This window comes from Erpetoichthys calabaricus, chromosome 8 (genome assembly GCF_900747795.2).
Source record: "Erpetoichthys calabaricus chromosome 8, fErpCal1.3, whole genome shotgun sequence".
NCBI lineage: Eukaryota > Metazoa > Chordata > Cladistia > Polypteriformes > Polypteridae > Erpetoichthys > Erpetoichthys calabaricus.
In genome coordinates, this window is record NC_041401.2 from 113,986,047 (window position 1) to 114,001,384 (window position 15,338).

General features: G+C 37.0%; 1 protein-coding gene across 6 annotated transcripts in view; it reads right to left on the minus strand.

The window, feature by feature from the left end:
- The window catches only part of adarb1b (adenosine deaminase RNA specific B1b), a 362,641-nt gene that overhangs the window by 79,259 nt on the left and 268,044 nt on the right, over window positions 1-15,338 (minus strand). For all 6 annotated transcript variants that reach the window (XM_051931060.1, XM_028807309.2, XM_028807313.2 and 3 more), the window contains one exon: window positions 151-177. In XM_051931060.1, coding sequence (XP_051787020.1) covers window positions 151-160 — 10 coding nt within the window. In that variant the 5' untranslated portion in view covers window positions 161-177. The remainder of the gene's footprint in view (window positions 1-150; window positions 178-15,338) is intronic.

A 15,338-nucleotide genomic window follows, 5' to 3' on the forward strand; every position in this document is an offset into this window, starting at 1 on the left:
ATAAATTCTGTTTCAAAGGTGGAAAATTGTTGGTTTAATTATGAAAGAAAACTGTACTCATGTCCTGTCCTGATGAAATGCAACAATATTCTCATACAAGTACAATTCAATGAAAGTTAAACAAATAAATACATTTGTATAAGAACATACCTTCAGCCATTGATCTACTCTTGATACCTAAAGAAAAGAAAAAAATATATATGTAAGCCTTAAAATTAACAAACCATAATTGTACACTTTAAACAACAAGCACAGATACAAGATAAAACATTGCAATCAAGGCCATATAATTTGAAAATTATACAGTGAAACTGACAAGAGAGGGTCCAAAATAAATATACTGTATATTGTATTAGACATTGTCACACAAATGTGCATGGGAGGCAGCTAAAGGGCTCAATAGAAGGTAATTCCCGGTCGGACCAGGGGGTGGCAGAGTGCACTGATCCTTTCTCTTTTTTCCCCACAGACGAAATGCGTGGAATTCTGCCTGGGCCCTATGGCGTCACTTCCGGTTCCAAACTCATCTGAAGATGTCACATCCAGTTCCAACCCCCAGAAGATGTCACTTCCGACTCCAACTCCCAGAAGACGTCACTTCGTCCTTTTGGACTTTAAAACTGACATGCTTATACCATAACCTCAGTTCTATTTTGGACTCTTGTCTGTAAAGACCTTTTTCAACAAAACCTTCAACTTTTTCAGCCACTCTACAATTAAATGGGAGGTTGACCCAAACCCTCTTAATGTGTCAATTACTTTTAGCTGACATTAATTTTAACTGAGAAAACTACTGGCATAGAATAACAAACATTAATAAATAAATGCAATGCTCAAGAACTTTAAATGCTTAAGGATGTCCTGTTTAATCATTCCAATAACTATACAGCTTTATCAAATTCAGGGTTACAGGAAATAAACACTTAAAGGTACTGTAGTAAGTATGTGATGATGGCCCATTAAAAAATGCGTGTCCTCTTTTATCAACAATAGTGTGCTTACTTTCATGATGTGTGCTCTAAAGTTGCAAAGACTCCCGTAACAGGCAGATTTCTTTGGTTTACGTTGTTTAGCACTCTCTGTATTTTAGCAACTAGAATCTGAATTATACATCTCTGCAAGAAATTTGCTCAAAAGAAACACTATTTTGATAAATGAATGGTTTAATATTGCCCTGTGGTGTATTCTGAATAAATATGATTGTAAAAAACTCAAGTGCAACAGTATTAGTGGACCGTTTTATTAATGAACATATATTTTTATATATATTATATATTTATATTTCTACAGTTTCTGATGTAGACTTGCTGGTGTGCCTTAGTTCATTGTTTTGCTGGTTGTCTAGTTCCTGATGCAGCATCCTTAAACCATGACACCATATCTGCTTGGCATCAGTTTCTCAGTCTTGTTAATGCAACAGAACACATTTTGTCAAAAAGGTTCCACTTGTGATTCATCTGAGGATTAAACTGGTGCATTTTGGCACAATTGTGGGAGACACCCATGCTCTTATTAGTAAGCAGTAATTTCCATCTTACTTCTATGCTATGAATCACATTTTCATTCAATGCCTTTATGGTGAAAAGTCATGAACGTCAATCTTAGCCAAGGCGAGAAGCATCTATATTTCTATAGATATTATTCTAGAGTTGTTTATGACTTCCTGGAAAAATGTACATTTAGTTCTTAGAGATATTTTAAAAGTACGACCAGTACTTTAGTTTCCAAGAATTGTTTCTACCTTGCAGAGATGTTCTTACAGAGCTTCTGGTTTAACAATTTCAGTCCGATAGTATGGGCTGAAGTTAGTTAGATTTATATTGGACATATATTTACCCAGATGGCGCACACAAGATATGAGCATTTTCAACAGTATTTTAAATTCATCCATATGTAAAAGTAAACATACTCCGGTCATATTTGTTGCTACTGCAGTATAAAACAAACAGTCAATTTTCTGGGCACAATGACTATCACGGCTTTTCTTGCTGCCAACTGTCTACAAAGCAAGTCTTCTAATAGTCAAAGCACCATCCTAAAATAAATAGCTTGCAAGTGGGGTGGCACATAACACTTGTCAATACCAGTAAATTCAAACATCACAAGGTAAAACAGCACATACAGTATATTAAACACTACACCTAAAAATGTTTCCCGTGAGGTATATTTCTATATTTTTAATAACAGAAAAAGTGAAAAGTAATAAAACCAACACCTACTGCCACAAAAGCTTTCTTTAAATAGTGTGTTTGTGCTGAAGCAGTATATTGATTGCCTCACCTATTCAATACAAAGTTGGTCTGCCAGCACTCAACATTAGGTTATATACACTGACTGCTCTTTGACTCAAAACAAAAAAAAGCCCTCTTATCTGGTTACCAAGGAAAGTCAGTCTTTTTCACACTCCTAGAATGTGTACGGCAGCTCCTTCCAGTATGTAGTGAATGTGGTGTAATCACAGTGACAAACAAGATTTAAGATATGATAAAGATATGATAAAGTTAAAAACAAAATAAAGAGAATGCTTCACATTTTATTTTTCTTAAAGTTTCAGACTTACAAGTTTTTAAACTTTAATAAAGCTACTATTTAAATGAGAAGAGTAACACTATAATATTCTCTTTGTCTCTGAAAGTGTAGTTCTCAAACATTACAAAGATGTGCTTAATAGGTTAATTAATAATCTTGCATTGACTTACGACTCCATTTGAGAACCAGCAATTTGGTCATATGTCAGTTACAAAGTGTACAGGCCATTACAATTAAGACACTGTGGGTCTGGTGTGGGTCACTGGTAGGCATACTTTAACTGCTGGTACGGAGTAACACAAAGCAATCATTTGAGTCTCAGTGTTCATACACCAGCTCCATCTAAAGCCCAGTGTTTCTCAACCACTGGGTTGTAGCTTGCTTTCATTGGTTCAGGAGCAGATTGCGGTGGGTCATTTATGTCAGCATTTCTAAACCACTGGGTTGCGACCCTGATTGCCTTTGTTGGTTCACTATTGGGTCACCTAAGCAATTGTTAGTGTTGCATGTTATGTTTCCCCATTTCTAAGTGAGCTTATTTCACCAACAGGCACCCCCTACGATCATGCTTGTTTCAGCATGGGTGTGGTTAGCAAATGTAGCTAGTGGGTCGTCAGTGAATTTAAAAATTCAAAACTCAGTTGTGAGACCACAAAGGTTGAGAAACATTGGTGTAAGGAAGGTGGTGCAGGCCAAAAGTGTAAGAATTAGCCATGTGGTGCAGCGTTGATGAAAACAAACCTTTCATGGTCCTCCAAGAGTCAAAAAACATATGAGACCTTGTGGAATAAGAATAGTAATTGAAATAATTATAATAATAACAAAAGATATTTTACCTTGGTTGGTTTTGCCAGTTTCTAGAACATTATCACCCTACTGTTCAGTCTGCCATAAACCAGCTTGTGACACTGTGTCTGTGTGTGTGTGTGTGTGTGTGTGTGTGTATACACACACACACTACAAACATGGGTGCATATGCGTAAATATTTGCACACTTCAAATATGTGCAAACATCGGCTAAGATAATGTCAATGATAATGATCTTAATTTGATGTCAGCAATCATGAACTACCAGAACAGCATCAGATATATTAGTATTGAATCTGTCAGAAAAAGTGATGGAGTAATACTTTTGGTGTTTTAATGAAACTGATTAAAGTGGTTGAATTGTCACTCTACAGTATTCTGCATTTCCTCAGTGCCATTGACATCAGCTGACGACATGGCCCTGGTAAAAAGTTTACATTGTTGTCATGATCACAAGAATATCCAAGTCACTTGTGTACTATACAAGTGTAAACAAAAAGCATGTTATGGCTTGAGATGAATACGCAAATAGAAGGTATGGTTTAAAAAATTAAACTTATCTTGAATACCTCTCCTTCAACAGCAAAGCATCCAAAACAATCCCTGAGATCTCACATACGTTATATCCCTGAGAACACATACGTTATATCAATAAACAGGGAAAAAAAAACTATACCAATATCATGGACTACTATAGTACTTATTTCAGTCTTGACACTCTTAGAAAAAGTACACCTATATCTGTGAAACACAAGCTGAAAACAACATTCACGACTAACGGAATATCAGACAAGAGCCTCTAGGGAATAATTAACAAAGTTACCATCAAAATTAATAACATTTGTTTATGAACCTTCAACATATCAATATATATTTGTTGAACTCAACCCCAGTGGAAAATACAGATGCACCAGTGTATTACTGAAATCATTATCCTTGCACAAAAAAAAAGAGCATGACAAATGCAGTAATATAAGGTCTTTGAAAAAAAAAAAAAAATGATAGTAAGAATTCCAAGCATATGAACACTATAAAAGCAGCCAAGGAAGCAGACTCACAAATTCCCATTTGCTATATGGAATACAGATGCATGGTAAGAGCCAGAACTATTCTGGACTTATAAATTTACAAGAACGTTGGCAAATTTCTACGCTTAAGAGAACATTGTAATCTAAAGCTGCGTGGTGTAAGATACAACAATTATCTTTTATTTTTGATGAAACAAGAAGGTGTAGCTTTCACATTTAAATCTTATTCAGTGTTATGCCATGTGACTTGAGATTACTGGGGTGTAGCAAATGGCCATTTTCAGATTACTTAGCCAGTGTTACTCTTTCATATATGAACCAGCTACTCGAACATAGCTGGTGCACGTTTAATAAATAGTCCCTATTATGAAGATCAAGATATTTAAATAAGAAAAGTCAGTTTTTTCTCCAGTGCATTAGTCAGGAAGTTTGTTTATAGTATGTTTCCTTAAGGAAATAAATAAGTTGATTCTGGGGTTCGTCAGGGGTGTGTTCTTGCTCCTACTCTGTTCAATGCTTGTATGGACTGGGTGTTGGGCAAGGTTATGGGGTCCAGCGGCTGTGGGGCATCTGTTGGTGAAGAAAGGTTCACGGATCTTGACTTTGCTGACGATGCTGTGATCTTCGCGGACTCAATGGAGGCTCTGATTGGGGCGCTCGAGAGACTGAGCGAGGAGTCTGAGTGTCTGGGCTTGCGAGTGTCCTGGATAAAAACCAAGATCCAGGCCTTTAATGGCCTCTTGGGCACAGCCATCAGAAGTGTGTCTGTTTGTGGAGAGAGAGTTGACCTTGTTGAGAGGTTTACTTACCTTGGCAATGACATTCATGTCTCTGGTGACTCTTCCTATGAAGTCAGTAGATGGATTGGGAGAGCATGAAGGGTTATGAGGTCGCTGGAAAGGGGTGGGTGGCGCTTCCGATATCTATGCAAAAGAACGAAGGTCCAAGTCTTTACCGTCCTGGTGCTTCCTGTCTTGCTATATGGTTGTGAGACATGGACGCTTATCCAGTGACCAGAGACGAAGACTCCTTTGGTACTGTGTCTCTCCGGAAAATCCCTGGGTACCGTTGGTTTGACTTTGTGTCGAATGAGCGGTTGCTCATGGAGTCCTGAATGAGGCACATTACCTGCATTATGAGGGAGCATCAGTTACGGCACTATGGCCATGTGGCGCGTTTCCCCGAGGGTGATCCGGCTCATAAGATCCTCATTGTTGGGGACCCGATTGGCTGGACCAGACCAAGGGGTCGCCACGTAACACCTGGCTGCGGCAGATAAAGGGTAATTTTCAGAGGGTGGGACTGGACCGCGTGTCTGCCTGGGGGGGTTGCAAACCAGGATCCCGAGTTGTTTCGTTGTGTAGTGGGTGCGGCAATGCACTGTAACAGTGCATGCTCCCCAACTTGACTTGACTTGACTTAAGGCAGCTTTACTTTTCCTTTCTCATATACCTAATCTGACCGATTACTGTTTGACAATGACTAAAAAATAAAAAGGACTTTCATAATTGTAAGACCATAAAATTACTACCTTATGCCCCACAAAATTAATCTAATTCAGTGTGTACCATAGACTGTTACCCTGAAGCCTTTATGATTACAGTTAACTATCATAACAGCTTTTGTCTAAGTAATATGAAATCTGCCACTTCCTAAACGAAGATGTATTATTCTCTTTACTGAATCAAAAAAAAAATCTACAGCCATCAGATCTGACTAGAAGATTTGACGAGAAGACACCAGTGATAAATGTCTTGTCAAGAAGCATATTTTTTGGGGAAAAAAATGCTTTGACTGTCACCGTGCTCTCCAAGTTGCTAATTTAGATCGATAGACTTGTAAGTTAAGAGAAATTGGACATATTTTCTACTTTTCAAAGAACTGTGAAAAACACAAAAAGGATGGGATTCATTCCAGAAAATATTACAGTTTTGTTCAGTTACCTTTAGTGAAAAGATATTGGGCAAAAAAAACTTAAAGAAAAAGCTACATTTAAAAAAGTAATCTCTAAAATAATCTAAAGAATAAAATGATAAACCTGTTTTAACAAGATACAACCAGAAGTGCTCCATTACAGAGTGGATATAAAGTAAAACAGGCAAAAATCAACAAAAGATTATATTCAATAATAGCCTGAGGAATTTCATAACTTTGCTTTTACTGAGAGGCATTTAACTCATTGTACATAATCAAGTCCTCAAGCTAATCAATTTTTATTTTAATATGCATCAAATTTAATACATGAATTTTAAGGTGTAATTTTTGATGTTTTGCTTTTATTTTAATGTTTACTGTAAATATCCAAGCACCCATTTTTTGAACCCACTTGTTCACATAGCTAAGAACTTCTGCAGGCGTGCTTCTCCAAATTCTCTAGTTCTGCATCTTTAAGACATATGAGTTAGATTAACTGGAATCTCTCAACTTGCCCTGATAAGAATGAAAAGTACATATATGGTTTTAGTTCATGCCTTGGACCTGGTGATGTCAGTCAATGGATTCAGAAAGTACTCAGACACTTGCACTTTCTGCACGCTTCATTTTGTTGTAGGTTTAATTTTAAATGGATCAATTTGCCATTTTTGCCGATCAGTTTACACTCAATAACCCAAAATTAACATGTTTTCAGAAAGGTTTTTATCTCATTTTTCCTGGAAAATCCTCTCATGTTTCACTAGATTCAATGGGAAGTATATGTTAACTGCTGTCTTCAGGACACTCCACAGATATTCTATATGGTTTACGTCCAGGCTTTGGCTTGGCCACTCAAGGACTGCCAGAGACTTATTCCAAAGTCACTTCAGTATTGTCTTGGCTACATGCTCATGGTCATTACTGTGCTAAAAGGTGAACTGTCACTCCAGTCTGAGTTTGAGTGTACTCTAGAGCAGGCATTTTTGAAGGATCTCTCTGAATTTGGCTACATTCATCCTTCCTTCATTTTTGAGTAGTCTAACCATCCTCTGGACCTGGGAAGCAGTAGCATATCATGTTCACACCACTACTATGCTTCACCGTAACAATGGTATTAGGCTGGTGATGACAAAGTGCTTAGAGTTCTGCCAAAACAGTTCAATTTTCCCTGATACTCTGAGTACTTTATAGTCCCCATACCATAAACTCCTGATGGATGGAGTGCTACTGAAATGATTGTCATTCTGACAAGTTCCCCATCTCAGCATAGAACATCTGAGGATCTGTTGGCCTGATTGGCCATTGGTCACCTCCCTAACTAGCCATCCTTCTTGTCTGGTTACTCAGTTTGGTTGGATAGCCAACTCAATGAAGAGTCCTTGTTTACCAGACTTCTTCCATTTCACAATTATTGAGACTACGTGTTCCTGGGAAAATTATACAAGTAGCTGCCAGGTAAGGCTATTCGATAAGCTGCTGGGCAAAGTAGGCCACGAAGAGCAGACAAATAATACATTTGTAAAGATTACATACCAAATCCATAATCAATCGACCTTACCTATAAGATATCTTTTACAAACTATGTACAGTATTGTCAAAGCCATTTTTTGAATATTCAACCTAAGTTTGTCTCTTTTGTCACAATGACAACACAAGCTACTATATATTTCATAAAATCCACAGACAAATTTTGAATTAAGAGTTCTCTTGGCAATGTTAATGCACAAGAATGAAGTACTAAATATACTAGAAAGCTAAACCCAACTTTAACTGAATTATTATTACCACATAAAGGAAACAGAGCAAAAGAAAAAATATTTTCAGTTGAGAAACAGTACTTCAGCATTGAGGATTCTGGCATATGAATTTGGTCTTCTAAGGGAGCATTTTAGAAAACTGCATGTAGCACTTTGCTGAAGTTTCTATGTTAATACTGAGAGCAGAGCTAAGAAAATACAAAACCTTAAAATGAAACATTCCTACTTCAACAATGCTGCTGGAGCTTTAGAACCACATCACAATTTATAACAAAAGTTTCCAACTATATTTATTTTTCTCTAACCTAAACCAGTTATTTACATTTTTTAAAACCATTTTAGTTAGGATTTTCAGTATTATTAATTGAATATTTATAGTGGAACAAGATATTTTTTCACACAAGACATTCTACTGATACAGAAATATATTGTTCCCTCATCACCTTTTATTTATCACTGCATAATGGCTATATATAATTAAATAAATTAATTTGCTTGCTTAAAATCAATTTTAGGTAATAACATAGACACATAGAATAACATAGAATTACACTCTGTATTAACGCTACACAGTTTCAGTGGACTGTGATTAGACACTACCCATTGCACAAAAATGATTTCATTTTTGCTGACTGCTTTAACTTGCGACTTGGTTATAAAATCAACGAATTTAACATCAATTAATCAAAGTGTCTACATTATGAATCTGAAATTTAAAGTTGCAGCAGCAGCTGTGCTGGCCTTCCAATATAGGTCAGAACTGTAGGAGAAGCAATTTTAATGAAAATAATTTACTTTGCTCTTCAAGGGCATTTAGCAGCTGCCATCCTCACCCATTTTCAGCAGGGTCTGTAAAATCTTTATGACAGCTATAATTTGTGCTCTAGTCCCAGAGCGCTTGCCTGCTCATTTGAACGTTGTATCAATTCCATTTGGTAACCTTTGCGGTGTAAAAGGAGCAGCGCATACAGCAGGTTATGAGGCTCCCAGTAGACAATGAGAGGAAAGCAGAATAACTCTATTTGTTAACAAAGCACAAAGGAAATTAAAATAAATAAATAAATAAATAAATAAAATTAAATATTGCCCTAAATAAATAAAATTAAATATTGCCCATTTGATATGTTTTTGGCTACAAGTGTGGAATGAGTAATTTCCCAAATATTAAATACAAACACACATAAAGGGGACATACGGGCAATGTAAACAGAAAGCTTTCTTATACGGTGGGGCAAAAAAGTATTTAGTCAGCCACCAATTGTGCAAGTTCTCCCACTTAAAAAGATGAGAGAGGCCTGTAATTTTCATCATAGGTATACCTCAACTATGACAGACAAAATGAGAAAAAAAAATCCAGAAAATCACATTGTCTGATTTTTGAAGAATTTATTTGCAAATTATGGTGGAAAAAAAGTATTTGGTCAATAACAAAAGTTCATCTCAATACTTTGTTATATACCCTTTGTTGGCAATGACAGAGGTCAAACGTTTTCTGTAAGTCTTCACAAGGTTTTCACACACTGTTGCTGGTATTTTGGCCCATTCCTCTATGCAGATCTCCTCTAGAGCAGTGATGTTTTGGGGCTGTCGCTGGGCAACACGGACTTTCAACTCCCTCCAAAGATTTTCTATGGGGTTGAGATGTGGAGACTGGCTAGGCCACTCCAGGACCTTGAAATGCTTCTTACGAAGCCACTCCTTCGTTACCCGGGCAGTGTGTTTGGGATCATTGTCATGCTGAAAGACCCAGCCACGTTTCATCTTCAATGCCCTTGCTGATGGAAGGAGGTTTTCACTCAAAATCTGACGATACATGGCCCCATTCATTCTTTCCTTTACACAGATCAGTCGTCCTGTTCCCTTTGCAGAAAAACAGCCCCAAAGCATGATGTTTCCACCCCCATGCTTTACAGTAGGTATGGTGTTCTTTGGATGCAACTCAGCATTCTTTCTCCTCCAAACACGAAGAGTAGAGTTTTTACCAAAAAGTTCTATTTTGGTTTCATCTGACCGTATGACATTCTCCCAATCCTCTTCTGGATCATCCAAATGCTCTCTACCAAACTTCAGACAGGCCTGCACATGTACTGGCTTAAGCAGGGGGACACGTCTGGCACTGCAGGATCTGAGTCCCTGGCGGCGTAGTGTGTTACTAATGGTAGCCTTTGTTACTTTGGTCCCAGCTCTCTGTAGGTCATTCATTAGGTCCCCCCGTGTGGTTCTGGGATTTTTGCTCACCGTTCTTGTGATCATTTTGACCCCATGGGGTGAAATCTTGCGTGGAGCCCCAGATCGAGGGAGATTATCAGTGGTCTTATATGTCTTCCATTTTCTAATAATTGCTCCCACAGTTGATTTCTTCACACCAAGCTGCTTACCTATTGCAGATTCAGTCTTCCCAGCCTGGTGCAGGTCTACAACTTTGTTTCTGGTGTCCTTTGACAGCTCTTTGGTCTTGGCCATAGTGGAGTTTGGAGTGTGACTGTTTGAGGTTGTGGACAGGTGTCTTTTATATTGATAACGAGTTCAAACAGGTGCCATTAATACAGGCAAAGAGTGGAGGACAGAGGAGCCTCTTACAGAAGAAGTTACAGGTCTGTGAGAGCCAGAAATCTTGCTTGTTTGTAGGTGACCAAATACTTATTTTCCACCATAATTTGCAAATAAATTCTTTAAAAATCAGACAATGTGATTTTCTGGATTTTTTTTCTCATTTTGTCTCTCATAGTTGAGGTATACCTATGATGAAAATTACAGGCATCTCTCATCTTTTTAAGTGGGAGAACTTGCACAATTGGTGGCTGACTAAATACTTTTTTGCCCCACTGTATCTCATATGACCCAGACAAGATACAAAGAGAACTAAATGCAACACCTGTACTCTATACTGTATCATCTTTAACTATACATACAATGTTAAATTAACAGGGTGCAGGTCTGGTATCAGAAATCACTTGCTCTTTTTGAAACAACCAACAGCATGCTAAACGGAGATCACTTCCAATCTCTGATATAACCCACGTGACAATTTTACTACCACTACTACAATTGGATCATTCAAGGCTGGCAACAGACAAAACAATTGCATATCAAAATATTAAACTGATTAACAACAAAAATAATATGCCTTGGATGACTTTTTTATGAATAAATATTGGTTTCTGACAAGTACACATTAATACATGTTTCAGTACTAAATTCTAAACATCTGCTCATAAACAGATGTATATAACTACTTTGGTCTTAGTAGTGGAAATATTTTCTTATTTATTCCAGACTTCTGTCATCTGCATGTCACTTTATTAGGTAAACCAGAGAGTTGGTCAACCACTAAAAACAATCTAAATTCATCAAGACTTAGACTTGGCATAATGTCGAAAATTGCACAAATACTTCCAAATTCCAGTTTGTTCTTAGTCTTTCCAAATTAGCAAGTACCCAATTTCTACCCCAAATGTATTATTTCACATCTCTTAACAGTTGCTCAACTAAACTCCAGTGAATGAAGAGGCTACTGTATTTAGCTGCGTTCACTGCACTGATGTTTCTTAAATAATTTTTTGATTTTCCAAGTGCTTTGGAATGTAGCATTGTTCTGTGGGAAAATCCCTTTCTCAGATTCATTAGGTACAAGTTGAAAATGTTCAGATATCAACCCTCTACTCATACGCAGGGAACCAATACAATATTACACTTGACATGCACGCACACGTACACTGCAACCATCAAGGTAAACATCACATTTGATTGGTAGAGATTACTTGTGGTACAAGTCACTTAAGAGTTGTCATACATCCTGCAAGATGTATCCATTGCCTTTTGGGCCATTCACCGTATCCAATGTCAGGAATTGAACTTGATTAGGTTGTCAATTGCATTATCTTATTTGAGATGAAGTATGCAAAGATAAGCATTCTGATATTCCACTTTCAGCATGATGCTTCCACTTAACTATTAGTTAACTAAATGTTGGACTTCTCTTACACTGTACAACTTGTGACAGCTTCTGTTGCCTCATTTTACAATACTAACAGTCTGATTCCAATCACAGAACTGCTACTAGATGGTTGTTGTGTTGTGACCCATTCTTGAAACATCCATGAAATTAAAATAAGTAAAAAATCTAGCAGGACTGCAACTCCTTATACACTCATTACCACATGTCTGGCTCCCAACATTCATTTTTCTGCATTCAGAGTCACAGAAATTTTTATTTTTTCTGCTCTGCCTGTATGCAATCAGAAGTGCACACATTCCTGTATGGTAGAGCCACAGCAGGGAGTTTCTGGTATTGGTTTGAAGTTGAAGCTTGGTTGAAGTCTCCCTTGAGCCATGCAGTGGATCTATAGGGATCTGGTCTTTTATTTATTTTTCAGGGAAGAAATAAAAACATTATAGAATTTGTTACCAAAACAAAGATAATCAACATCTGAAAGTTTCATACTGCTTTTTAGCTTGAATTACGGATGGTACAAGATATACATCATTTTTAGTTTTATTGAGAATTATGGGTTCTCCTTGTCCACGATAACAAATATGACATTGCTGTATTCCTAAGTAGCTCTGCTAGCAACGTGAACCGAGATTGAACTGAAACTACAGTCCCAGGTTTATTTAAGAAAAAAACAAAAATAAAATGGTTGCTACATGGTAATTTGTATGAAAAACCCAGAATATAATCATTACGAACAATTCTTAACTCTTTAAAGGCAGATGTCGACTTTTGTCGACAGGAGGGGTTGAGGGCGCATGTCTACAAAAGTCGACATCCAGGGGTAGAGGGCGACAATCAGCTGTTAATGGCGACAAAACTCACTGTCATGTAACAGGCATTCCCTCTCTGCTTGGAGGAATGTTAGACTCATTGACTCGGCATCTAAACCTTGCGTGTGTGTGTGAGTTACGAAATGTAAACAAAGGCAAGATGGCACCGACATCTCACGAGGGAGCAAAGTGAGTGCAGAAAAGCAGGTGACTTGTCTCTCTACAGTACATACTAACAATATATGTGAGAAAGTTATTCGTCAAAAGGGAAACCCAGAAGGTAGGAAGCTGGACAAGCCAGTTGCATTTGAGGAGTATAACTGTAAAATGGCTGGAGTTAATCAACTGGATCAGATGCTTGGGTCATACGCTTACGGCCATAAGTCCACCAAGTGGTACCACACTGTGTACCATCGCATGGGTGAGATTGCACTTACAAATGGCTATATTTTGTTCAAGCAGGCAAACAGTGACAGCACTATGACTGCGGCAGATTTCTGCAAAAAGGTGGTTGATGGCTTGCTGGCAGAATATGTTGCAGTGCCTTTAGCAAAGTGAGAAAGGCCATCACAAAGAGCAGTGCCAGACAGGCTCACTGAGCGCCACTTTCTTAAACATATGAGGACAAAAAATATAAACCTGACTGCGTTGTGTGCAGCAATGGACAATTGAAAAGGAGGCACCAGTGCAACACATATTGTAAGCAGTGCAATGTGGCAATGCATGCAATTGGCTGCTTTGAGTGATATCATACTTTGCAGGACTTTGCTGTTTAACATGTATTTGATATGTATGTGAAATCATAGTGTGTGAAATCATATACTGTAGTATGCAGGCTCATATAACATGCAAGACAGTAATATTTGTCAAAAGTAAATATTTTTGCAAATTTGCTATGTTAAACCATTGCTTTGTGTTCTTTTGTTCTTTTTTAAAAAAAGTTAGTTTTTGGAAAAATATTCAGCCCTGGGAAAAAAGAAACAAAAAAAAAAACCAGCCCTAAATGAGTTAACTAACAAAGCTTTCAATAAATGGAAGATTATAGTCAACAAGAACCATATACATAAGTGCATTAAAATCATTTTCTTAAAAAGATACCTTATTTCAAGTGCTGAAATAGAATGGGGATATATACAGAGCATATCAGGTATACTAATGTGTGTTTTCTAATAAATAATATTAAGAGGTATACTGTAAGGCATTCTTGTTTAGCACGGAGATGGAGAGTGTAGATGTGTTTCATATTGGTTGACAAGTGAGTAAGAATTTCACTGTACTCTGTACACATGACAATACCACCACTATTAATACTGAGGGTAGTACGACTACAGAAAGTAAATTAAAAATGGAATATATTGTGATAATGCATATCACTTTACACTTTATTATTATCTTTGTGTATTATTTACATCTCAGCATACCAGCCAGGAAATATTAATAATTTTGTGCCTCACCTACTAAATCTACTACACCAATAAAGTGAAATCAAAGGACAAATATAAAACTAAACACATTAATTTATTTCACATCACAGGTAGAAAGGCTATTGAACTCAGACTGCAACATTGTGTGTATGTCAGCTACATGCATAAAAATTTTCTGTGCTAGGGAATAGGAGTATTAAGAAAATCAAAAAAAAGATGATCAGGGGATAGGAAAAATAACCTTGAACTCACATTTTATTAAGAGATTTGTATCCTAAGAAAGCTTTTTATTATTTAGTTCCACTTCCATGTAGATTTCAAACATTTTGTGTTGCTTTTTACCAACATTTAAATGTATAGTTTAGTAATAAATTAATTTTTGGATTTTTTTTTATTGTTGGCTACACTCACCACACCCACATGTTAAAGTTTACTTTTTTTTCCCCCAACAATGCACAGTTAACATATTATGAAGTTCGATAGTATGTAGTGGGAAAAAGTTGCCCTCTTGTAATCGGAACAATCAGAACTTAGTATTTCACCAGTACAGCATTAACACTAAGTAAATTCAAAGGTTATAGTGTGAACTACACACCGTGTGAGAGTCCAAAATGAATTTGAAAGATAAATAACTATGACATTCCACAAAGCCACTTCATCTACCACCCCAAGTGCATTTCCTCTATCAATAAGCTGAACACCACATGTGGTAAAACCTTCAGTGAAAAGGGTTACCACCCGGTCTCGTACCAATGTGACAATGAATTACTATTCACTGAATGAATCCTTTGGTAAGTTTTGTGGATTTAATTTGAGAACTTCTAGGAAGTGACAAAGAATGGATGCTGGGTGGGCCATTTCAAAATACTGACAGGAAAGAATGAGAATATTGCATTGACAATTGACATGTTTAAAGACATAGTCAACGAACAGGAAAAGATACACAAAATATACTTTCTAACGAGTACATTTACAGACGATAATTTCAAAGTCAAGGAAAATCTGAATAAAAAGCACTCCCGGATATTTAGGATAGGATATTTATGAGTTAGAAGTTGGGCAAAGATTAGGGTCACTTGAGAAACAAATACAGCACAAAACAAGGTCAAACGTGC